Below are 24,349 nucleotides of genomic sequence, written 5' to 3'. Positions count from 1 at the left end.
CACGTTTACATTTGGTCTAATTTTATGCAGGTGAACTGTTTGATACTGGAATTTTAATTCCTGTTCAGGTTTTGTTGCTGCATTTACAGGGTTTACACTTTAATTCCCGATCATTTTAAAGTTTTTTTTTTTACGTGGTTGCTTTTGCACGATTTATCACATTAATAAATAACAATTCAATCAATTTACATCTACGTATGTATTTGTTATATTTAGTTTTACAAAGTTACAATGTTTAAATTAAGCCTGATGTTGCCTTAAACATGAAAGGATGATCCACGTCACTTCAGCACAGTCAGGCATACAGCTTAGTGCCGTCAACAATATCAATTTAGCAAACAATTCTGAACATTTGAAATGGTTTTAATAATTATTTTCCGCAGTAGTGAAACACCGGTACCAGCTGTGCTTTCTCACTCACTCTTATTATTGATGCTAAACACTGTGTTCTGCTGTTCTCTGCCACTAACCAGGAAAAGAAAGGATGTTTTTGTCAAGGCACAGTTTATTAGTTCATTTATCCTTTCATGAAATTTTCAAATAGTATGCCTTCAATGTCAATTTTTCTCCATGGTATTGACAATATATTACAAGATAATGTATCAAAGTTATAAATTCCAGTATTGTGACAACACTAATACAGCCTAATAATTAAACACTGGTACTGGATTGGTGCTACATATCGGTCAATACCCAAAGCCCAGTTATCAGAATCAGTCTTGAAAAACTCAGATCAATGCATCCTTAGGCATACGTATCACACAACTGCAACCACATCTGCAGTATCCCATGTCTGCAGGCACACATCCAGCGGACTGCAGAGGAAAGTATGCCTGTGGCCGAGGGAGGAGGGTGTCTGTATATAAGATGAAGAAACATTTAAATGTTTGCAATCAGCCAGCTGGCCTGTCTAGATAGCCTTCACATCCTGGTGCACTGCAGTGTCAAAGCCTAAATGCACAGAGGATGTGCTCCCGTAAATATTTTGATTCACCTCCATCATGTAGTGTACACACACACAGACATCATGCTTGGGCTTGCAACTTGCATTGCCAATCAGATTCAAAACTCCGAAATGTATTTTTAGACTGGGGTGCGAGAATACAAGCTGGAGGAAAAAGGGGATTTGAGAATGAAATAAATAAATAAATAAGAACATTCCCAGCAGTAGACATAATGATAGGAAGCACTGTGTTGAATTTTTTTTTTTTTTTTTTTTTTTAAATCAAGCAGCTATTCAGGTCTCTGGTGAGGCTCTCACGCTTGCTTACACAAGCAAAAGCTTTCAGTGGCATCTGCAGCTGCATTCATGCTTTACAGGTAGGCTGCAGGCTCTTCACACAGCTGCCTCTGGCAAAGTAGCTCTGATCCAGGTGCGCCGTCCCCTCGACACTTTCTCAACACCACCCTCACCGCTCCCAGTGTCGGTGCCAGAGACACAAACATGGGTCTGGGCTGATAATTATCCTTACGCATACCGCAAGCTGCAAGTCACTTTACACATTTTTAAGGGTCACAAGTAGCTCTTACACCTTCCAACAGTTCACACCACTATACCTAACCTATGCCTCCAATACCAATATCCCAACACCTCCTAAAAGCTGCCAGACAACCTCCCACTCAAACATTTTCCACATATACCAACTATAAAAAAAACAGTTTTATGTTTTCATTTCTCTTTCAGCAGGTTATAAGAGACCTATAGCCCTTTTTTCAACACTACCATCTTTATTCTTTCAAATGGGATCAAAGACTAACTGGGATAATTCCTCCGAGCTCCAGGCTTTATCATCTGAGCAGCACTGAGTGACAAGAAGAAGCTGTATTTTATCCCATGCTCTGTCACTGTTTTTCTCCATCTAGCATTGTACTGCTTGATTGTACTCTTATGAGTCACAGAACCGCACCTGCGCCCATGTGTTAAGTACTGACAAATAAAAGCCCAGCGTCCATTTACACAACAAAGAGATGTAACCCGCGAGGCAACCATTCTTTCCCTACCTCCCTCCGTCTGACAAGACCGCAAATATATCACTTACTTAAGAGGAAGGCAGCACGCGTTCCTGCTGCTGTCAGAGACTGCTTCTCTCCCTCATGCTCTCTGACAAACTTCTTTTCAAATACAAATCCAGAAACAAAACACATGCCAGCCTTTTATGTTGCACGGCCTGTTCCATATTTGATTTTTTGAGAGTAACAGCAGCAGAGGTGACGATTATCAAAGCTCTGAAAGGCAAATCCAGTCTCAGACTCCCTCACCAAGAAAAAAAAAAAAGGGAAAAGAAAACCCTTTCATTGTTTAAGGAAAGCAAAGGGTGGGATTTTAGTAAACCGGTTGCTTCTTATTAAAAAGAGAAGAAAAAAAATCATTGTCTTGTACCAGTTCTAGGAATTTAAAGCAAGGCTTAATAAAACCTTTGCCAATCCACCAGGGTTTTAACAATGAACATCTGACTTACTGATTTATGCATATTAATGAACTCCAACACCCCCTGTCTAAGCGAATGCAAGCTGAGCTCCACACTTCTCTGCATCCTAATGGTTTCTGCTCCACCGGGATCATTACCAATAGAAATTTCAGATATTCTGTGCTATTAATCTCTGTCTGTCCTCCTGTTCGGCTACGTAATGACTAATTAAACATCAAAAGAGCAGAGCTGGGGATCCGCTCTGACAGCCTCTCTTTCTCCCAGGAGAGGCTGTGAGGAGGCTAGACTGTGACAGGGCAGCACTGAAAATCAATCACCTCGAGGTGCACATGTGTATGCGTGCACACACATTCATACATGTACACACACACAACCGCAAAATATTTACAGAGAGACGTGCCCTATAGAGACATGTACATACTAATATTAAACAACAAGCATGTAAACAACAAACACAAAAATGTTAGAACTAAAATTAACAGGCGCCACTGGTGTCACTGCTGAGCCGCAAAAACAACTGAATTCCCATCCAAGAAGTGTGGCAGTGATGTCAAGAGCACTCTTTGTGTGCAAGTGTTGAGAGGGAGGGCGTGTGAGTTGCGTAGATGTGTGTGTGTGCGTGTGTGCATGTGTGTGTGCTTAAGTACGCTCACTGTGAAATCTATTTATATGAGAGGTAGATGATCTTCCACTCACAGATGAAGGCAGGCCAGGAGGGACCTTGCGAACCTTTTTTGTTTGTAGAGGATCTGTGGAGAGATGAAAGCACATCTAGTCATTCGAAAAAAGGCGACTATGAATCTGCTGCAAACAAGCTATAACTCACCAACAAAATATACTCTGTGGTGTAGTTCTGTATGAAGTATTATTTGTGACTAAATCAGGCTTTCACATAAACAACCTTAAAAACTGAGAACTCTGTAATGGAGTGCTGAAATGAATCTTTTTTTACAAACTTTCATTTCTAAATGTGTCCAGTCTAATTCAACTTTGACTATACCTCTGTTACACCGTGTCCTTTGAACAGGGGCATTGACCAACAATGTTAAAGTCAGTGTTAGGTCGTTCAGTCAAAAAAAGTAATGCATTACACATTACTTTTATGAGCTTCTCGCTAAAGAGTATTTTCATTAAACTACTCATTACATTACTTTTGCGTTACTTTGCAACATCACCTGAGACGCAGTGTTTAATAATTGCAGGTTATAATAATAACATTAAAACATTACTGTACATATGCCCACATATCAACACAAAACAAGGATCAGGAGAATCAAGACGGCACTACAGTGGGAGATTACTGCCTCAAAATGAAACTACATCATTAAATAAAACGATATAACAAAGCCTGGCCTTCCCTACAAAACATGGTACAAATGTTAACTGCCTCAACATATTATTTCAATAGGCCTAAATACAATTAATCAAGAGACTAGCCTTCCATCTTTACAAAAGCCTGACCATGATTGCGGTTATCAATGCTGCTTCAGCAGCGCTTCAATAAATGCATCTCTGCGAACTTTAAACACCACAGTAGACTTACTCCACAATGGCATTGGATAAAAAGGCAACATAGCAAAATTAGAGAAATTAGCAATGAAAGAACTGTATTACTGTCGCCCTTTTTAAGTAATATTAAACAATAAAATCGATAACTGTCATCCTTTTTTGAAATTTAAGACTTGAGTGAAAATGTGTTACCAAAAATAAGTATTCCATTGGATTCTTGTATTAATTTTTTGTGAGGTTCTGTTTTAAATGTTCCATCAGCTACATTTGTCCCTGACGAGAAATGTAAAACATAAATTTCAGGTCATTTTTCTGATGATCATGGAGACAGCACTGACCGACAGATGGAGGATCTTGCAGAGGACGTCTTCTAGGATTGGCTGCAGTGAAGGAGTAGAAAGGAGCAGCTGACTTCCCTGATGGAGTCACTGGACTAGGACTCGCCAACGCGACGTCCGATCTTACAGAAGAAGACTGAAAGAGAAAACAAACACACAAATGCTCACAATTAAAGGATAATATCAGCTTTCATTTTCAGAAATGAGTCTGATTACTTCAGTTGTTTCTGTTGTAAAAATACTTTGAAGTCAGTGAGTAATTTCAAGCCCCATCAGGTACATTTTTTAAGTCGTTTGTATTTATATTGTGCAATCTACATTTCACTTTGGAGCAGTTTTGACCTAAACAATACGACAGTAAAAAGAATCCAAGCATCAACAGCGTGTTTACTGTAAATAGCAAATATTGTAATATTAAATCACAAAGATGAAACAAAGAAATGTTGTGATAGATCCACAGATTGTTTTCAGAGTGTGACACATTTATTCTGTGTCACAGAACAGACCTTGAACAACCTTTGAAAGCTCACCACATCATCCTATCATCAATATCTATTTAACCTCTATAACCCCAACAAACTGGGCTAAGAGCTCAATTAAGAGCCTGGTCTAATTAGTGTAATCGGCTGCAGACCAGTAGAGCAGGGATCATGTGAGCGAGTACAACTCAGAGCGATGTGTAGTAGTTGGCTTGTGAACTCGCCTCACGTGGCCCCCTTGGTATCAGCAGGCTGGGGATTGACACAGTGACCACAGAGACCTTTCCAACAGCTCTGATCATTCGACTGACAAATCCAGAGCTTACAAATTTGAAACAATTCAAATGGATTTAACTTAGTGTAAAAGAAACATAAATGCTATGAAAAGAAAATGTTTATCTGACCTAAAATGTAGGTCATGAAAAACTGTCAGAGGCGTGTGCTTGAAACAGAGGAAGGATACAAAGCTGCTGCAGGCCCTTTTGGCTGCTAGTAAAAAATCAATCACCAGAAAATGGCTAAATACAATACCACCTACAGTGGAAGATTGGCAGGATGTAATTTTAGAAATATTTAAGATGGAAAAATTGACTTATTCCTTGAGAGCTCAAAAAGACAAATTCTTCCAAACGTGGCACAAATGGATTGAATTTATAACCCCAATGAGAGCAGACTTTGTATAACTCCATTAATGTTTCAAACCCCTTTTCTTCCCGTTGTTGTGAAAAATGTAAAAATGTAAGCTCCCTTCAGTTCGGTTGTACATAGTTAGTATTTCCTGGAATGAGAGTTGGGCATATGTGTGAAAATGGAACACCTAATGGCGGACAGAGTAAGGTAGAAATTCGTTGGATTTATGGCTAATTGATGTTTTGTGGGAGAACACAGATGAGCACGCTCAGTGTTATAAAGATGAATGGTTAATGAGATTTCCTTGAATTCTCATCCATGGGAGTGAAGGACTGAAAGGTCTGTATGGACTGAATTTCTGCATAAGAGGACTGTGATTTTTAGTTTCTTTCTTGTACATATGCAGAGAACGGCAAAATGGAAAACTGGAAAAGTGTGCTACAGTATGAAAAATTGTAGAAAATCTGTATGCTAAATTGTTGACTTTTCCAAATAAAAAAGATAATTGCAAAAAAAAAGAAAAACTGTCAGAGGCAACATAACACAAACGTAATGGAAAAAATAAAACTGGTTCTGTAAAATGACAATGTGTCAGTGGTGCTACAGCATTTACACGATACAACAGACCCATTTCTGCTGTTGCCTTTGTTCAGTGATATTGAATCCCTGCAGCAACACTGGCTCTGGCCTCGTTTACACTATTGTAGCTATTCAGGGAGGAGCCACTGAAGAGTCGTGCAGATTTGAATGACTGTAACTCTCTCTGTGAACATCTCTGAATTAGTTTCATTTGCCCAATAATCAATTGATGAGGGCTTTTGCACCTCACTCACAGAAAGGAGCAGGGAGTCATGTAAGAATCAGAGAATCAAACTCCTGCAGCTCAAATACTTTGTCATTATCATTTTTAAACTGCTGTATCAGTCGGAGACTTTGTAACACCAAGATTCAGAAATATATCAGACCATTTGAGGGTAATTATGTAAAATACTTGACACATGGTTACTTACAATGTGAGTCGTCTTATTTGGTTATTTGACCAGTTCACAAAACACACACTGAAAGTTTAGATATAGAGCATGAATCAATAGGCCTACTGGAGCAATAACAAGATAAAAATGTAAAAAATGTTGTACTAGGTAACTCCTCTAGTTGCTTTTATCTTACATTCTTGTCGTGGCTGTTCCCAGCATACTTTATCTGTAGATTCTCCTTGGAAAGACATTTTTTTAGTCTTCCTGTTTGTGTATTTCAACCAGAGAATATTTATTAATCTCAGATCTCTGCAGCTGCAGATCTGTACACATTCCCCAAAACCTAATCAAAATATCTTCTGTGGTATTCCCTCTAAAAATGCTTTCATCATTTAGAAGCATCATTTTTTAAATTGCCACTGTATCCTATCAGAAGTGTCTACCCATGTGTGGTGTAATTTCGTAAGAGTCTTTCACACTGAACCACAAAAAAAGCATTTTCTTCACAAGAAAATCAGAAATTGAAACCAAAGGAGATTTTAAATGACAAACCCTCCTTTACTCTACTTGAGGCAGATTGTTCTGAAGAACTCTGACTGCAGAATCCCAGTCACCCTTAGTTGAATAGAAGATATATGGATACCTGAAGTGCTAAAGGTTTCACGATGTGTTCAGTTTCTCGTGGCTCAAAATTTCAAGTGACTTGGGGTTACATCTTGTTACGCTTTAGAAACTCTTACAAAGAGCAAGATCTTGAAATCAATTCTAAAAAGAACAGGAGGGAACAAAAGAAGTAGAGTTATGTTAATAAGTTTTGAACTCCCAATCCCGACAAAAGCCTGACTGCTTTGTTTGTGGTAGTTATGATGAAGGGAGCTCTTATTTAGACAGGAATAGAGGGATTTACAGTAATCCAACCTTCCCTGCTTGAAATCAGTGGAAGAGAGGCAAGGTCTAATTTTAGCAACATTTAAAAGGAGTCAAACCACAGGCGTGAAGTAATGTTCTGCACATCGATCTATCTGGAACAAAAGGTTAACATATAAATGCTTAAGACTACATACTTTGTATAGCAATGTTGAATGATTTGTTTTTAAGTCAACCAGTTGTATTGGTATTGGGGGAATACAGAAGCTGATTGATGGTACCAAAATTGCACATATCTCTGCTTTGAATTTACCTGGCAGCTAGGTGCTCCAGCATTCCTCCCATAGCTGGGAAACGGAGCCCTCTCCGATTTACCTGTAAAAACACACAAAGATCACTTTATTTACCACTGGTAAAACTAAGAGGTGTTGCTTTTTTTGAGGTCAGCAACTGAGTTTTGTTTGTTTTCTTTATTCATTATCATCTGATGGTGGCTGGAACCAAACAGGAGAAATGGGACTCCCTCAGGTGCTGTAACAATAAAGTATGTGCTAAATGTACTCTCAAATAAACATATGGTTGTTTAGACAAGTTGGATGTTAAGCAAAGCCAAAGAAAAAATCTGCACTTTTGTAAAACAGTATTATGTGTCACAGAGTTTTCAGTATGCAAAAAATAAAAATAAATATCAATTACTGATAGAGTGATAATTGTCAGTGAGTCTTTCTTTCAGCATCACATTTGGCGTGCACACCTCAAAGGAAGGCTCCCAAACAGCCATCAGGGGAAAACTAAAACTTACAGCACACAACACACATGAATCATATGCATCACAATATCCAAAATCAGCAGTTTCACTCCCCTGGAAAAACAAACAAACAAACAAACGAGAGCTCCTAGGGGAGAATGATGAATAACTTTAACAGCGTCGTACATTATTTTTGTCAGACTTCCAAATATTACACACACAGACACAAGCGTTGGAACTAAATTCTGTTTACTCTGGGGAAAAGGTAAATATTTTTTTGTGCGTTAAAAACTTGCATAGCCTGGATCTTTTGTTACACAATGACTGATCTGAACATTGCTTTTACAAGCACAGGTGAACAGAGGCACATCTGAGAGAATTCACTTGTGCTTATCTGCGCAGTCCTGCAGGAGACAGTTGTTCTGCATCTGTGCAGACTGTCTCAAGAGACGGAGGAGGCTGAGGAAATCGGGGAAGATGGTTAAACTAAGAGCTCTTCTAGGGAGTAGCATCCACCATAAACACTATGATACTTGCACTGGATAGCTGTTTTCAGTTTGTCTATATTGTATCTGTAAGCCAGATAAAAAAAACCTGGCAAAGCTGCTTGTCTTCTAACAATAATGTGATACAGTTCTGAGCCATCGCTCTTGCAAAAGGAAATAGGATTAAGTTGTCGGCTACCACCAACGTTCACTATTGTGGCAGCATGATGAAACATCTCCTTTGACAGAGAATTTTGTTTTCTTTATTTTTTTGTTTAATATCTAAAGGTGCTTTGGTAGAATTCATTTTCATTCCTCAAACGTCTTCTGAGGAAAAGGAGTTAAATATTCATTGGCAGCATATGTTTTGTCACACACACTGTGTCTTTTGTGAATAATTGATGGTCACTGTTGTAGTTCCAGGGCCCACCGGGGCAGACAGATGTGTTTGTGAAAACAATGTCTCAGTCCACACTATGATGCAGAGACGCAGCCGCACAGTGCCCCCAAAACACTGTGGAGACTGACAAAAGAAAGACTACAAAGATGCTCAATCAACAGTGAAGCTTAAACTTAGAATACACAGGAATACACAGCACGCATAAACATTTACTGCATTTGTAAGCAATGAGATACTCACACTTCCTTCAAAGACACTACTTGCTGTAATAGGAAAATGCTCATATAAAATGAGCAAGGAAGACAGTTTCAAATTATTATTTGATTTTTTGATTTTTTTTCTTCAGACTTTATGTTGCAGCCATTAAATTCTGTCTTTTATGCAATTTTTAAAAGCATATATATACTTATTACACAAAACATAATGTGACAATATGACAAATGACAGTTCTAAACATACCAAGTGTATCTGGGCATCACTGTGCAAATGGATGCAATGTCCTAGCTTTCAATCGGTCTGTCACATGCCCTTCCTTTCTGTCTCCCACCATGCATAAATCTCTCCAAGAACACATAATAGACTTGAAATGTAATAAAACAAAGTCATTTTCCTTGAAAGTACAGAACAAACCGTGTTCTTCTACTGGGCATTGGTCTGGATTTGCTAAATCCGTGTATTCTAAATTTGACAGACAGAACTGGTTCAGGAGGCAGAAATGCACATTGTAAAATCATAATTGTAAGGAGCTAACGCGACTATTGTCCATTCCGTGTATTTAGAGGAATAGATCAACACCACTGTATTACTACAAATTGAAAGTGGCTGTCTTTCTTTGCCTGCTATTTAGCGCTGAACGTCTCCCCATCCTCTTGAAAGGAAAGGATGATGTTCTTGGGCTATTTGATGCACCAATTTCATGTACAGTGTCTCTCAAAGATAATTAGTCACTCTTATTTACTTAAAGGCCCAGTGTGTAGTATTTCGTGGGGTATATTGGCAGGAATGGAATATAATAAGTATGTTTTCTTTAGTGTACAATCGCCTGAAAATAAGGATTGTCGTATTTTCGTTACCTTAGAATGAGCTGTTAATATCTACATATGGAGTGGGTCCTTGTCCACTGAATCTGCCCATAGACTGTATGAGAAAGATGGACGACATGTGAGGTACCATAAAGTAAAGCCAAAACACCTGTATCGCCCCCTGGTGGCTGGCTGCAGGGTAACCCCACCCCCTTCATGTTAGCAGATGGAATATAAGCCAAGCAGACATTTCATACATTTTCCCTAAATTTGGTTTCTGTCATTTTAGGTAGTTCTTATTACGCTGATGTATGTCCAAGTGTTCCGTTTTTCTGATAAGTGTGGTTCTGATTGATCATCTAATAGTATCTGACGTCATGATTGACAGCTGTGTGTGTCAGTCATTGTGCCTGCGATCAACGGGGCTGCTTGCGATTGGTTGGACAGTGTTTGGGCAGGAACTGAACACCATGGATATCGCTACTGCCCAGAATCTGGCTCCAAATGATGTCGCCAATGCAAGATGGCAGCGGCTATATCTGGAATACTTTGGCTTCATTTTTGTACGGAAGGGGTAGGTGGAGACATGTTGTTCATCTTTATATACTGTCTATGAGTTTGCCATGTTTCTTCATTGGCCCAGAATGGACAAACAAAACACTGGCTCTAGATAGGGCCATTTGAGTTTTGGCGTCAGACACCAAAATTAGCGGCCCCTCTGCGATGAGCAACATCAGAAAAACACTGATTTGTAGCATGAAACTGCTTCATTCAGTGTTACAACTGGTTTAAATCACTGGGTCCGTTTGACTTGGAGAGGAAGAGACCTCTGCTGATGACACAGCTCCCAGTAAACCTTCTGAACAATGAACACTAAATGAATCCTAACCAGGAGTTCACACTTTAAACATATGAGACGTTTCAGCTGGTTGCAATCTGTAATGCACACTGCTAGATGCCACTAAATCCTACACACTGCTCCTTAAAAATTCAGCTTTACTTATGATCTTGATTTTTTGTAGATTACAAGGAGATGAAACTATAACCAAGTTCATTACATGAGTAGCAATATCAGAGTATCCAATCACAGATAAAAGTCTGTCAAAAATGCCATCTCCTGTCACTGCAAGCCGATACTGAGAAACTAAAGCCAGAACACTGTTCCCGCCCCCAACTCTCATGACCTGAATCATCCAGCAAGAGGAGAAGGATGCAGCAGTGCTCAGAGGACCAGCCACGTGGCTCGAGGATTAACTTCAGTATCTTGTACACAGGTCATGGATGAACAGGTCTCTTAGTTTGTGTAGACTGTCCTACTGAAGACGCAGCAGCTCGGACAACTTTATCTGATCATGTATCTCATCACTGCCCTGAACAGTGCTAGAGTAGTAACTAGTTTCCTCCATCTTCTTCTCCTGCTGGAAACAACCAGCACATATTATTCTTTGTAAGTCAATGACACAGATACCAAAGAAACAATCTGACAAGAGTTGATCATCACTTTTGAAGCCAATCCCTTATGTCTGTATGACAGTTTAAATCCCTGTATAGCCTCTTAAACTTTAAAGCAACGACCTGAGAACAACCTCTGCTTATAAAAGACTCGGTTAAATTTACAGTTTGCAACTACGTGGCTGAAATGCTTTTCAAATTTCAGGAGAATGCATATTTATGATGCTGAAGTAAAGTAGAACAAAGTGATATATCAAGTGGAGCATATTGCTGGGTTGGCCGGTTCTAAAGCCAGGAGCCTAAATTAGCTGAATAAAATATACCCTTATCATGCCGTGACACAATCTCCTGTCTGACGCACATGGACTGTAACTCATTGTGAGGAAAATAGGTCACTGTAATAATCTCTTTTCCCAATAAAAACAACAACAACAAAAAAAACAAGTTGTTAAATCTTAAATTCCCTGATTGAAGTATTTAAGTTTGAAACACAAGCTCACAAATCAAAGACTATTCCTACCGTGAGGGAAGGAGAAACAAATAAAAGGAGAATTAATTTTATTAGTTACAGGCTTGTTATTACCAATGCTTTGTTCCCCGTCCTTTGAGCAGGACCATGTGATCACAGCATCACAAGACCAACACTATTATTGTTATCATTATTTCTTGAGTAGGCCCATTTGTTCTGCGCAGGGCTATGCGGGTGCTTTCTTTTTGTGTCACAGTCCTACTAATGAGTCTAAAGGGAAGTGATTGATAGGAGGCAAAAGTCATTATCTGCCTTAAAACAGCAAAGCATGCAAAAGATGCTAAACGCAAAAAAGCAACATGAGTAAAGTGGCTTAATTACTGCAATCACCATCAATAATATCTATTTAAGTATGCAGACACAGTATATCTATGTATGCAATAGAAAATCAGTCCCATGAGAGAAAAAAATTCCATCAAGTCTGATGAAAATATTCTGTGAAGCTGCTTATTAGCATAGCGCTCTGAGGTGTGAAGGTGTAACTATGATTGTGAAACATATCACTGCAAGTTTCTATATTTAACAGAATGTGTACTGGTGGATAGATTACATTAGTTGCTGAATTTTCCACAGAGACAAACAATTTGTGGCAAAAACCATGTCCATGTTTTATTCTTTTCGTCCCCTGAAAAGGGGATAGGCAACATGTGGCTCTGGAACTGCATGTGGCTCTTGAGCTCCTCTCCCTCTGACAAAAAAATCACATGTAAATAAATAAAAGTTATTTTTTAAACAATTTAATTTTCATTTATCATTGTTGTAGGCCTATGGTGATTCTTACATTCTGCATTTATGAAAATGTGTAGCCTATACACTGAAAAACAGACAAAAAAATACATTTAATCAACTATAACATGCCTCATATTTACGGCCCTAAATTTTGCTGACCTTCAATAATGGTGACTAGTCTTGAGTCACCGTAGCTCAGCTAGCCACACATCCCAAATCCAAAAACAAAAGGTCTTAGAGGAAAATAGAGAATATAATAGCGCATGGACATCTTGCTTTCAACGCCAACACTGCAAAGTTAAAATGGTAACACTTTACTAGAAGGTATCTACATAAAGGTGACATGACACTGTCATAACTATGACATGACACGGTCATGAAACTGTCATAAACATTATGTATATTATTATGTAACATTATAAACAACTTAACAAGAAATGCATCTCTTTTTGTGTTTATGACAAGATGACATAATGATTATTATTGTTATGACAAAGACATCTTCTGGTAATGTCATCCTGATTAATGTCAAGTTGTCATTATAAGGACATCCCAAACAAATTTAATGTCAACTTGTCATGACAAAGACAACTTCTGGTAATGTTACTTTGATTAATGTCAAGTTGTCATAATCAAGACAACCCAAACAATGTCACTTGTCATTACAAAAACCAAATGACACTTAGTGACACATAACACGTACATGTCATAAACATTTATGACATGTACATAATGTTTATGACAAGTTCATGACAGTGTCATGTCATAGTTATGACAGTGTCATGTCACCTTTATGTAGATACCTTCAAGTAAAGTGTTACCGTTAAAACACCAAATTATCGTTAACAGCTCACTGCAGAGTAGCCACCTTGTGATAAACATATAAATTAATACTCATTTAGACCTATTGGTAATGTTGATAGCTTAATTTAGACTCAATAGGCAGCGATATCTTGATTGTAAGGCTCACATATGTTTTTGTGGTGAAGCTGAATAGGGGGCATGTGTGAATGCCTATCGTATAGTCACTCCACATATTTTAAAGGCATATAAGCATTGCTATAATTGCACCAATAAAGGACATTCACATACAAGTTTTGAAGCCACTCCAGTGCTGATTTAGCTGAAAGCTTAGGATGTGTGAGGGCAAGGGTTTGTCAGCACAGAAATCATCGTTCCAATGTAAGGCACTCTGAAGCAGGATATCCTTAACAATGTGCCTGTATCTGGCAAATTATTTGGCACAACACATTCTGATGACAACTGAGTGACTCTGCCCAGTGTCTGCTAAATATAGCACTTTGTATTGGACATCAGCTATTGCTTAGCCAGAGCCCAAAATCTCATGTTCACTGTTTTTTTCCATACTCCAGGCTGCTGTCATGTGCCTTTTATCAGGAGAGGCTTGTTTTTACCCATCCTGCCCATACAGCTCAAATTTTACAAGTGTTACATTGATATCTTATTCTAATGCTAAGCTTTTTCATGGCACCCAAGGAAGTGAATATTTCTGCCAGTTATTCTTTCCGTTCTCAGTCTCCTTGCCTGGCTGCTCAGTTCGGTTGGGATGAGCAGCTCCAGGTCTATCGTTCCACTTTTTCTTATTTCCTACTGATGAAACCTGCTGAGCTCTTGCAACACCAGACATTTAAGTGACATTCAGTACCGTCCCAGACACAGCCACACCACATGGGATGGGGGTTAACTTCTTTGCTCAATAACTTCTACAGATTTAACTGAAAGAGGTACTCTTTCACTTTCCATAAACAGACATTCTCTACCATTGCACAAGTTTAAATCAGCAACCTTCAGACATGAGCTTTCTTCTTGAACTGGATTCCACATGCTCTGTTCTGCAGTAACCACAGTATATGAACGATGTCAGACCAGAGCAACATTTTATCTATTGATCATCTTATGAAAAACACTGTGCAACCAACACACTTTGGTGATCATGTGAACTTAATAGTGAGATTGTTAACTCGTGCCAAAAATACAAAACACCCCATACACCCCTTTACCCGGCACCTAGAAATCACCAGTGCACCTGTTCAGTTTCAACAGTTAATGGCCACTTATTTTCCATGTAAACATAGTGTCTACAAAATAGTATGGTTGATGCACAGACTTTTCAAGAATTCACGAGTTAAAAAGTGACATGTATTTGACTAGTTCTCAGTTAAAGGGCAAGTTTTGTATTTTTCAGTCTTGACCCTATTTTCTGTTTTTATGTCTGATACGAAGAACGATTCTTAAAGTGGTCCAGTATTTAGCGAGACTACTGCAGACACCAGCAGTTAAACATGCTGTGATGTAACTACTCGGGGATGGCTGCATGTCAATTAACCTCAACTTCAAGTGCTTTTTTTGCCACTGACAGGCTCTTAATATTAGTGTACAAGTCTGACAACATTATGGAAAGGATCACTATAGATATAGACCTTTTTTTGAGGAATAACATCCTTTTCATTTACCAAAAAACACCCGTAAAATCACTCTTGCCAAACCGACCGGATTCCATTTAAATAAACAGTAATTTTATCATGTATAGAGCCAAGATATTGTCACAGATGAATTACTAGATGAATTAAGGGTTTATTTCAACCAAACCAGAGATGTTGGTCGTTGGAAGAGTGGAAAGACGAACCAAGAAAGCCTTTGTGACTTTTATTTTGTTTCTGTTGATTCTGATGATTCTGTATTCATGAAGTGTATTTTATGATGATACAATTATTATTTATTTAAACAGAGTCTAATGGGTTTGGCGATGGGGATTTCAGGGCTATTTCTGGTTAAACCAAAAGGATCTTAGTCTTTAACAAAAAGGATAAACCTCTGTAGTGATTAAGTGGTCTCACTCAAGGTTGTAACCATTTTAAAAATTGTTGTCTTCATTAGTCGCCTAAATAGAAAACATAGGAAAATAGGGGGCATGTTAAAAAATACCAGATTTACTCTTTAATATGTGAACAAGAATGCAAGCTTCATCATTCAGCCAAAAACATTTGTTAGTCTATTGGCTGTTTTTGTACATTAAGTGGAGTTAGTAAAAAATAGAATTCTTAACTGCATTGGCCTAGCCATTCAATTAAAATAACATAAGACTTATTTGTAGAAACATCCAGGTCCTCAGTTTAATTTTAGTTGTAGATCATTACAAAATTTAGCTTATGTTGTATAAAATAAAAATTTAAATCAATATTCCAATCCAGCTCAACCTCAGCCACCAACATGCTTAGGTAGTGAAGTAAACAACATTAAGTGCTAAAATCCCACTGAAGGAAAAAGCAAGCTGGCCAGTCATTCATAGTGTGCCTCCTTATTGATCGCAGGGCTGCAGTACAGCCCCTTATCCTGATAATGTGAGAGGTAGTGACCTAAGCGTCTCCAGGGATCAATTCAAAACCCTCGCCACAAAAACAGCCAATTAGTGAGCGTGCTCCACCGCCTCTCAGATGCATTCCAAGGGCCTCTTTTTTTTCCATCCAGAAAACAAGTCCATTTTCCTCGCTCCAAGGAAAGCAAAGACCATGAAAACAAACACATAATACAGGATGAGGAAATGTTGTTAATGTAGAGAGCAAATGAATTTTTCACACGCCAGCTCAGTGGGTTTGCTTTTGTCTCTGAGCACATGTGTGTGCTGTTGGTGTACGTGTGTCTGTGCTCATGTTCCTGTGTGATGACTTCCATTGCACCTAACCACAAAACATTAATCCTCTCAAGTTAATAGCCCATTTCTTAATGTCGGACCCCCATCAGGACTAATTTATGGGAAAAAGAAACATTTTAATGAATCTCTATTGGTAGCTCCAAGACCTTAATACTGTTGTACAGCTTAGTGTTGTTTTTCTGTTGATTTTCATGAAAAGGAGTGGAGTACGAGGACCTGATTCTGTGATGATTAAATCATGGGAATACTCTACTCTATAAAAGGTCACATTTTAGCCTCTCTGGACGTCTTGGAAGTAAAGCTAGACAGACTCCATGGTTACTAATACATTCCTCTGGCAACAGGAGACGGCATAAGGACAAATCAGATGTACACCCACTCACTTTTTCCCAATACTTTTTTAAAATGCCTTTTCTCAGAAGTTTGTGTACATCCAACCTGTCAAAGCCGTTTGATGCTTCCACTAGGTTCTGACTGACGGGGAGTAAAAGCCGACTGGGTTAGAGGTTAAGTCAGCCTGGATGAGGAAACAGGGAAGGGAGGGAGGTAGTGTACCACATCAGCTTCCTCCCTGGCTGGGGGGGTGAATGTCGATAGCCCAGCATCGAGAAAAACAGAAAGACAGAGGAACATGATAGCGGCACAAACACTGAGGAAACATGTCTCCCCTGCCCTGAGCTCAACATTAATTTCTGCATACAGCCTTGTCAGCAGTGACATTATTCAAAACAGCAAGAGCAAATGTTAATGAGTTCTTATTTGCATATTTATTTTTTTCTTTGTTGAAATGTCACTGATTATTACGTACTATGATGATAAATGCATCTGCTCATGCAGCCTGATGTGTAATTAGCCATTAGGTGGAATGAATAGATCAATTAAAGGAGAGAGACCAGGATTAAGAGAAATCAAACCAGGAGGAATGCAGGAGTGAGACACAAAATAACACATCAGGCTCACGGGGGGAAAAAAAGCTCACCTCCACTGCTTTTAGATTAGACAAGAAATCTGGATCCTAATCAAGGAGAGGTGTCTTAATTCTCATATAGATCAAAGATATCAAAGGTTTTATTGCACATTCTTTAGCTCTGAAGTATGACTTTCAGAATCAGGAGCTCTTGCCCTTCGCACTAGCTAAACAGTTTATTTTCTCCTAAAATCCATCTCTGTGTGAGAGAGGAGATGTGGATTTCCTGATTGTATTTATCCCCTCCCGGGATAATCAGGTGCCATGGCTCGGTCTATTTGGATTTTTTCTAACGCGGTAAAAAGGAAAGAAGGGGAGGGGTAAAGGGGAAAATGTTTTCGCTTGGCCTTTGCCTTTTTCCGAGCCCAACTATTCTCCTGCCAGCGCTTGTTATTCACGAATGAGGAAAAAAAATGCATTACTGCGGACCAGATGGGAACATTCCACATGACCAAACCAATCAATCACCTTGGTGGGACGCAGGTGTGACACAGCCGTGCAGCAACACACCATTTCACAGTCTATCAGGCACAAACACATGGTCACCAATCAATGGCACCCTGAGGACCCATGAGGAGGGGTGCTCCTCCGCAGCCTCCCTGGTTCATGGCTGATGACTTCATAATCACACATCCATTCTCTCAGAGGAGGAACGCGATGAGCTCCCTAATAACATCTCCCACCATGTGAACACCAACACTGTAATGGATGCTGCTTCTGTGGGGACGCTAACATGCTCCCTCTGCATTACACATTCACATGTGAGCTCACGAGAGAGGGCTATCCAGGGAAACAGAGCACAGTTAACAAGCTGAAGAAATGTCCCCCAGTCGGATATTAGAATCAAGTCAGTGTGTAACATCAAAGTGTGTGTCGATGTTTGGTATTAGATGCCAAACAACTGTTGAACAGTGAAACAACAGAGAGCCGAGGTGAAGGACAAGGAAGGATACACACATGGGTTAGGAATGCTGATCCAGCTCCAAGCACTCTGGGCATATTTCCTTACACAGAAAACCCCTGCAAACCCTTTAAGAACACAAGCCTGCACTAAATAAAACACCAAACAGCCTGAAGGGGATAAATCTTTTGATGAGCGCTCTCTGTGGGGATGGCATTGTATGGTGGGCAAAACCCGCAGCAGCCATTTAAAAGAGTTTGGTTGGTTTTAAGTTGACAAAAAGAAATGTACCTTCCCACCCCCATATTCCTGGCTGTAAAGAAAAAGTCTCACAGAGCCGTGCTTCTCTCTACACTTCCCACACCTCACACTCTCAGGGCTGTGCCAGGCATTGTCAAGTGGGAGTAAAGGCGAAACAAATGTTTGCATTTTATTAACCAATCGCAATCCACTACAGTCCAACAAGAGGGGAGTGTAACATTATCTAGTGTTTTGTTTGCCAGCACACCCAGCATGGACACAGGACGCCTGGGAGAGCAGTTGTGACTGTGGAAAAAATGGAGGCGGGGGTTAGGAGCGGTGGGCATGAGAATTAACCAGCAACTGTGGGCCAGGTTTTCTGTGGCTCGTCTCAACAAAGGACTCAACCTTTGATATATTTTCAAATTAAATGCTCTGGGTGAAGGAAGCATTACAGAGTTTACCTAAAACCTGACTTGTCTATGTTTCAGTGATTGAAACATCCTCCCATGAGAACCAATAAGGTGCCTCCTTTTCGAAAATACAAGGTACACAGTGGGCGGTGTGATTTTTCAATGACAATTTTCTGCATCACACTCCTATCCTTTTTTTTTTTCATTTGCACTAGCCCAACAAAATTTTCATCCAAAAAGAAAAACCGACCTATGAATGCCCAACATACAGGATCAGCTAAAGACAACAGGTGTGAACAGTAACACAGTGTTAAGTAAGATTATGGAGACAGAGGTATTTATTCAGTTTGGTCTCAATTGAAAACAAATGTAGCTTAGCTTTAATGCTCTCAAGACAACATCTGTAAATTCCAGAAGTACTAAAGTCGGTGCCAAAAGTGTATAATGCATCAAAGTTGCTATGTATAGAGACCATGTGAATAATGTGTCCAGCCTTCCACATACATTGGCATGGCTTGTGTTTACAGTTGGATACAGTACGTACGGCTTTCTGCAAAGAAGATACAAGATGAAAAATATTAAGACTCGATGGTCACTGGCTTTTTTTGGTGTGTGTCGTACTACATGGTGATAACGTATCCAATGCTGTCAGCAATGGCAACGCCGAGCGCTGAAGTCAGCAGACTTTAATTGTTCCACTAACTGTAACTCTTCTGAATGAATCATTTCCCTTTTAGCTTTGGGCTTGTATTAAATAATCTCTAACATTCTTCTTGGCATCAGCTGCAGGCAACATGAGGCGAGAGAAATGAGAGAAAGGGGGGGAGGGGAGAAGGAAGAGTAGAGAGGAGAGCGAGATGTGGAATATATAAGGAGGCCAACAAGCACATTGCGTCTCATAAACAGAATTTGGATTTATCTTAAGTTCTTTTACTCACTTTGTATTTTCAGCTGGAAAAAAAAAAGTTTTAAAGACATAATTTTAGTGATGCGAACACAATTACGCACAAGTATCCTGGGCTCTTATAACCAACTGCTCTCGCCTCACCAATCTACATACATAACTCTCATATAAAATGCAGTCAAACAAGCTACATGAAGACACTTTTCCGCTGATTATAAATCATTGCGGTGCTTCCAAAAGACTTGTGTCATCATACCTCAGCTATGCCCGAGCTCTTCCCTCCTCTTTAGAGAGACAGCCCTCCAAGCCTACTGAGACTACAGCTGATCCTCTGCAGCTGGGCAGCCTCGCCAATTGCATGCTGGGGGCCAGGGCCCAGGGAAGGCAGGGTCAGGGCTGGGTAGGGCCGAGATGGGCTAAGAGAAGCACAAGGTCAGGGGAGGCTGGGATGTGTGGGGAGATCTGGGCGGCATGTGGATGGAGAAAAGGGATTTGCACCCTTTCAGCCTGTCTTCAGCTCTTCATGCTCCACTGACCGCAGTAATAGATAAGCACACCCTGCAGCTCTGCATAATGACCGGCTACATCTACTAAACTGTACTGCACTGCATCTCCTCGTCTTCCCTTCTGTGCTCCCTGTTCTGGTCATATATACAGCACATATGTACATTTTGCAGTTACGATAAAGTAAATGTGCAAAAAACTGTTTACCATGAATTAATATTGTATAAAGCTCTTCCTGTGAAAGACTACAGTTTGTGTGTGTGTTTATGTGTGTGTGTGTGTGTGTGTGTGTGTGTGTGTGTGTGTGTGTGTACGGGTGTGAATGACAGAGGGAGGAGAGGGAGCAGCATTGGCAACACCTGTGACCCACACTGCAGTGGAAACTGAGTGCACACCTGAACAGCACCTGGCCACAATCACAGCCTGGGTCTGAGGAGGGTCTCCCATGAGATGGAGCATTAGCACATGACACCTGCCCCAGTAAAAACACACTGGGGATGCCAGTGTGATGTGGGATTTGACACTTCACCAAAAGCCTTGAGGAACAGTTAGAAATGAAAAGGGAAAAGACTGAAAGAGATTAATTCTGTTCTAGTGCAAAAGGCTACCCAGTGGGGCATGGCTGTATAATGCCTTTTTCTGAATAAAAAAAAAAAAAAAAAAAAGCAATGTCTCCGAAACAACTCCATAAATTCATTCTTTCCTTTTAAAAGAAACAAAACTGAAAAAAGGCAAGATGGAAGCTTTTTGTTTACAGTTTGTCGACGAGGAGAGGAAACAACTGCACCATCAACACTTACTGAATGCTAATATGATGCAAATTTTAGGTTCCAGAAGTGTATTATTATTTTCTCTTTACCAGCTTGAAACTTCCTAAAGAGCACAGACAAATACACAGCATATAAACACCATACTATGACCTCCATGATGTCAATCCAGGCCAATAATACAGATTTCATGTATTTGCATCGTTTTACAAATTACACATTTGCCAGGAGTAACTGTTTGTCACATGACAAGTCTGCAGACTAAAAATCTGCTATGAAAGCAATGTGTAAACGATCAAGTTACTGGAGGTTACTTATTTTTTAAACTGCAAAAAACATACTCCAACAGGCTCCTAAAATGCTGCAAGTCATGTTAACATTTGCTCAGTACAAATTTCTTATTGTACTGAGCAAAAAGATTGTTTTAGAAAAACATTTTATTTTTCACAGAGGTGCTTTACATTAACATGACATGTCTGGGATACATGACAATACAATAAAGGGAGCTTGTCTGTAATATATTATTACTGCAACATCAGTACTGTACTGTCTAGACATTTTCTTATTGAATAATTAACTATGTGGGAACAGATAACTCAACCTGACTGATGGAAATAGAGAGCAAGGCAATGCAGCAATTATTTAACAATAAAAAACAACAGTTCATTGTGACTTTTAATGTTCTGTTTAACTAACACAAGGATTTTTTAAAGCTGGTGATTCAGAGGTTGTCTCTACCGGCAGCTAAGGGTCACAGGCACCTTCAACACCCTCTCAAATTCTGCACTAAGGCAATGTGCGGCGGATGGGGCAGAACGACAGGTAGTCACATTAGGGTCACATGTGTATGTGTACGGGCTGGGAGCAGGATGCATGTGGCTGCATGTGTGTGTTGATGACAGAGTTAAACTGATTAGTTTTCATGCCGGGCTAAAGCTGTATGAGTAATATATATGGAGCACACCACAAAAACGTGAGGAAGAAGGTGCGACTCAGCAGCTGTGATATCACGCCCTCAGGCACATGGCTGGAAAGAACTGATGCACAAGCAGTCATGACCACAGCTATGCAGTAGGAGGAAAACATCAAAGGAGAAAGTCAGCTGTTTGTAGGCTTGTCACAATAATTACATTAGCGATTTATCATATGATACATAGACATGACCTCGATCATTTTGCTGAAATCAATTGTTTGTGTGTTTGTTTACACAAGAATGTCACCAACATTTTAGCCGACATGATCAGAATTAACAGCAGGATTTTCCCAACCATTAAAAGACTTGGGCTCAGCAATTCTCCCTTTTTTTGCTCTCCATCCCCGGCCTACTTGTGTGAGTCCGAAGAAAAATAAAACAACACCTCGAAGACGACACAGTGTAGTTGACCAGTAGCCTACAGCTGCACTTTTGGAGAGGAAGACGCACAGTCCTGATGGTCATTAGCTTGCAAACTTCTGGTAAAAGGTCTGTTGTTTGTAGTTGTACCCTCCAACAACTTCATCCTCCACTCCGTAAAACCACCAGCAAAGTGTCCAGTTCCCAGGCTGTCCATCTCCGGCAGCACGTCAGGGGTATTATGGAAGTAACGGCAGCTGAGTAATTTTGGGCTACTGCTATGGGTACTAAAATTTTATATATACTTTCTTATATATATTAACTGGCATAAATTACTTATTTAGAAATACATTAAATATTTTTTTCAATTCTAATGTCTTAATATTCTTAAGAATGAACAGTTCACTGCTCTTTGAAAAGGTATACTTTCATTATTATGCTATTATATTGTCATTATATCAGTGGAATAAAATGGTCCCAAAATGACAATAATATAATTTATCCCAATTATTGCTGGTACAATATATCGTCAACCAAAAGTAGTTACCATGACAGGCCTAACTGTTTATATTCATTAAAACCATTTCCTGAATGTTATGTAGGACAATACAATAAATTTATCACAGTAAACATGGGCATAACACTACGCGTGATACAGACAGGAGATGGAGACTTGCTTCTGGACTTTTTGAGGACTATGAAAATGTGTTTGTGTTTCACAAATGCAGACAGAAATCCTGACAATGGCTTTTCTACATCTGGCTAATTTTATTGTTATAACCATGATGTTCTCATGGTCCATGCCTTTCTAGCCAGGCCAAATTTCTAACAAATACAAGACAGAGAGTCAGACTGTGATGAAAGGTTGTCTTAAAACATGTAAGAATTAAAATATATATGTAGTAATTTTAGCCTATAAAATTTAAAACAAATAAAACTAATGGATTGCACGGGTCTTTTGATGACCCATAAGACTTTTCACTACTTATTCCAATAAAGGGCCACAAACTGTGACTAATGACGGCTGTGAAAAGCTACATCAACCCTGTCTCGCTAATTAGCACAGGAACTTTAACGCATCATCCGAGGTTAGGCCTGAGAATCAAAAGGCTTTCTATACTTGGTGGAAAACAATATCAGTCCATTAAGTAAATAATGGCAAAAAGGCAAACATTAAGCAGCATACACACACACACACACACACACACACACACACACACACACACACACACACACGTCCAATCAGGATACAGCGTGAAGTAAAAGAGCAGAGAGCAGCTCTTTCAGCTCATCGCCTGTGGTAATTGCCCAGATTGCTTGAAATCAACCTCCCCCACTGGCTCCCCGTCATCAAGCTAACACCACAAGAAAAAATCTTAGCAGGTAATTAGATCTAACTATTCCTTGTCAGGGCTATGAACTGTTGGCTATCCCTGTGGCTATACAATTAGAGCAACTGAATGAGAAACAACCCTCCACTACAAGACCTGCAGAAGACTTCAAGTCAAGCGTTGCTACATACAGAGAGGGAAGAGGGGCTCAGTGAATTATATCATTGAACTCATCAGCTGCACAGGAACATGAGACAATCGGGAATAACAACTGTGTAAATTTAAAAGATGAATGTGTAATCCTGGAACAGCTGGAGGATAAAACACTTATCTTTTGTCTTAAAGTCTGGCCAATCATGGTTTCAAGTCATTAGTGAATGTCACTTCATTAGAAACAATATAATGAGAATTTAAATTGCCAGATAATCAGCGATGTACAACTATTAAACAGAGATGCTTCAGTGTTTGGCTGTACTGAATGTCTTTTTTTACATTAGAAGCCTCTATTGAGGTTTTTTAAATGACGCTTTGAATGTCTTGCATCATATTTAATGACGTCATCACCCTAAAAAAAAAAAAATCCCTAATTAGAAAGCTTCCATTTGGCTTTTTCTTCAATATCTTTCTACAGTTGTTGTTGATATAAAAGGGATGACGTCTCGATCAAGCACCGAGCGAATACAGATAAATAATATGATCTTTTTTTGTAGGTTATTTATGGTGCT

At 39.4% G+C, this 24,349-nt stretch overlaps 1 protein-coding gene across 5 annotated transcripts in view; it reads right to left on the bottom strand.

The window, feature by feature from the left end:
* Positions 1 to 24,349, bottom strand: part of tcf12 (transcription factor 12) — a 101,012-nt gene that overhangs the window by 43,256 nt on the left and 33,407 nt on the right. For all 5 annotated transcript variants that reach the window (XM_049594516.1, XM_049594524.1, XM_049594541.1 and 2 more), the window contains exons 6-8: positions 7,540 to 7,601; positions 4,277 to 4,412; positions 3,126 to 3,178 (exon numbers count right to left, since the gene is read on the bottom strand). In XM_049594516.1, the coding sequence (XP_049450473.1) occupies positions 3,126 to 3,178; positions 4,277 to 4,412; positions 7,540 to 7,601 (251 nt within the window). The remainder of the gene's footprint in view (positions 1 to 3,125; positions 3,179 to 4,276; positions 4,413 to 7,539; positions 7,602 to 24,349) is intronic.

The sequence above is a fragment of the Epinephelus fuscoguttatus genome, linkage group LG2 (assembly GCF_011397635.1).
Source record: "Epinephelus fuscoguttatus linkage group LG2, E.fuscoguttatus.final_Chr_v1".
Classification (NCBI taxonomy): Eukaryota; Metazoa; Chordata; class Actinopteri; order Perciformes; family Serranidae; genus Epinephelus; species Epinephelus fuscoguttatus.
The sequence above is the reverse complement of the archived record's forward strand: the minus strand, read 5'-3'. Positions and strand labels throughout refer to the sequence as shown.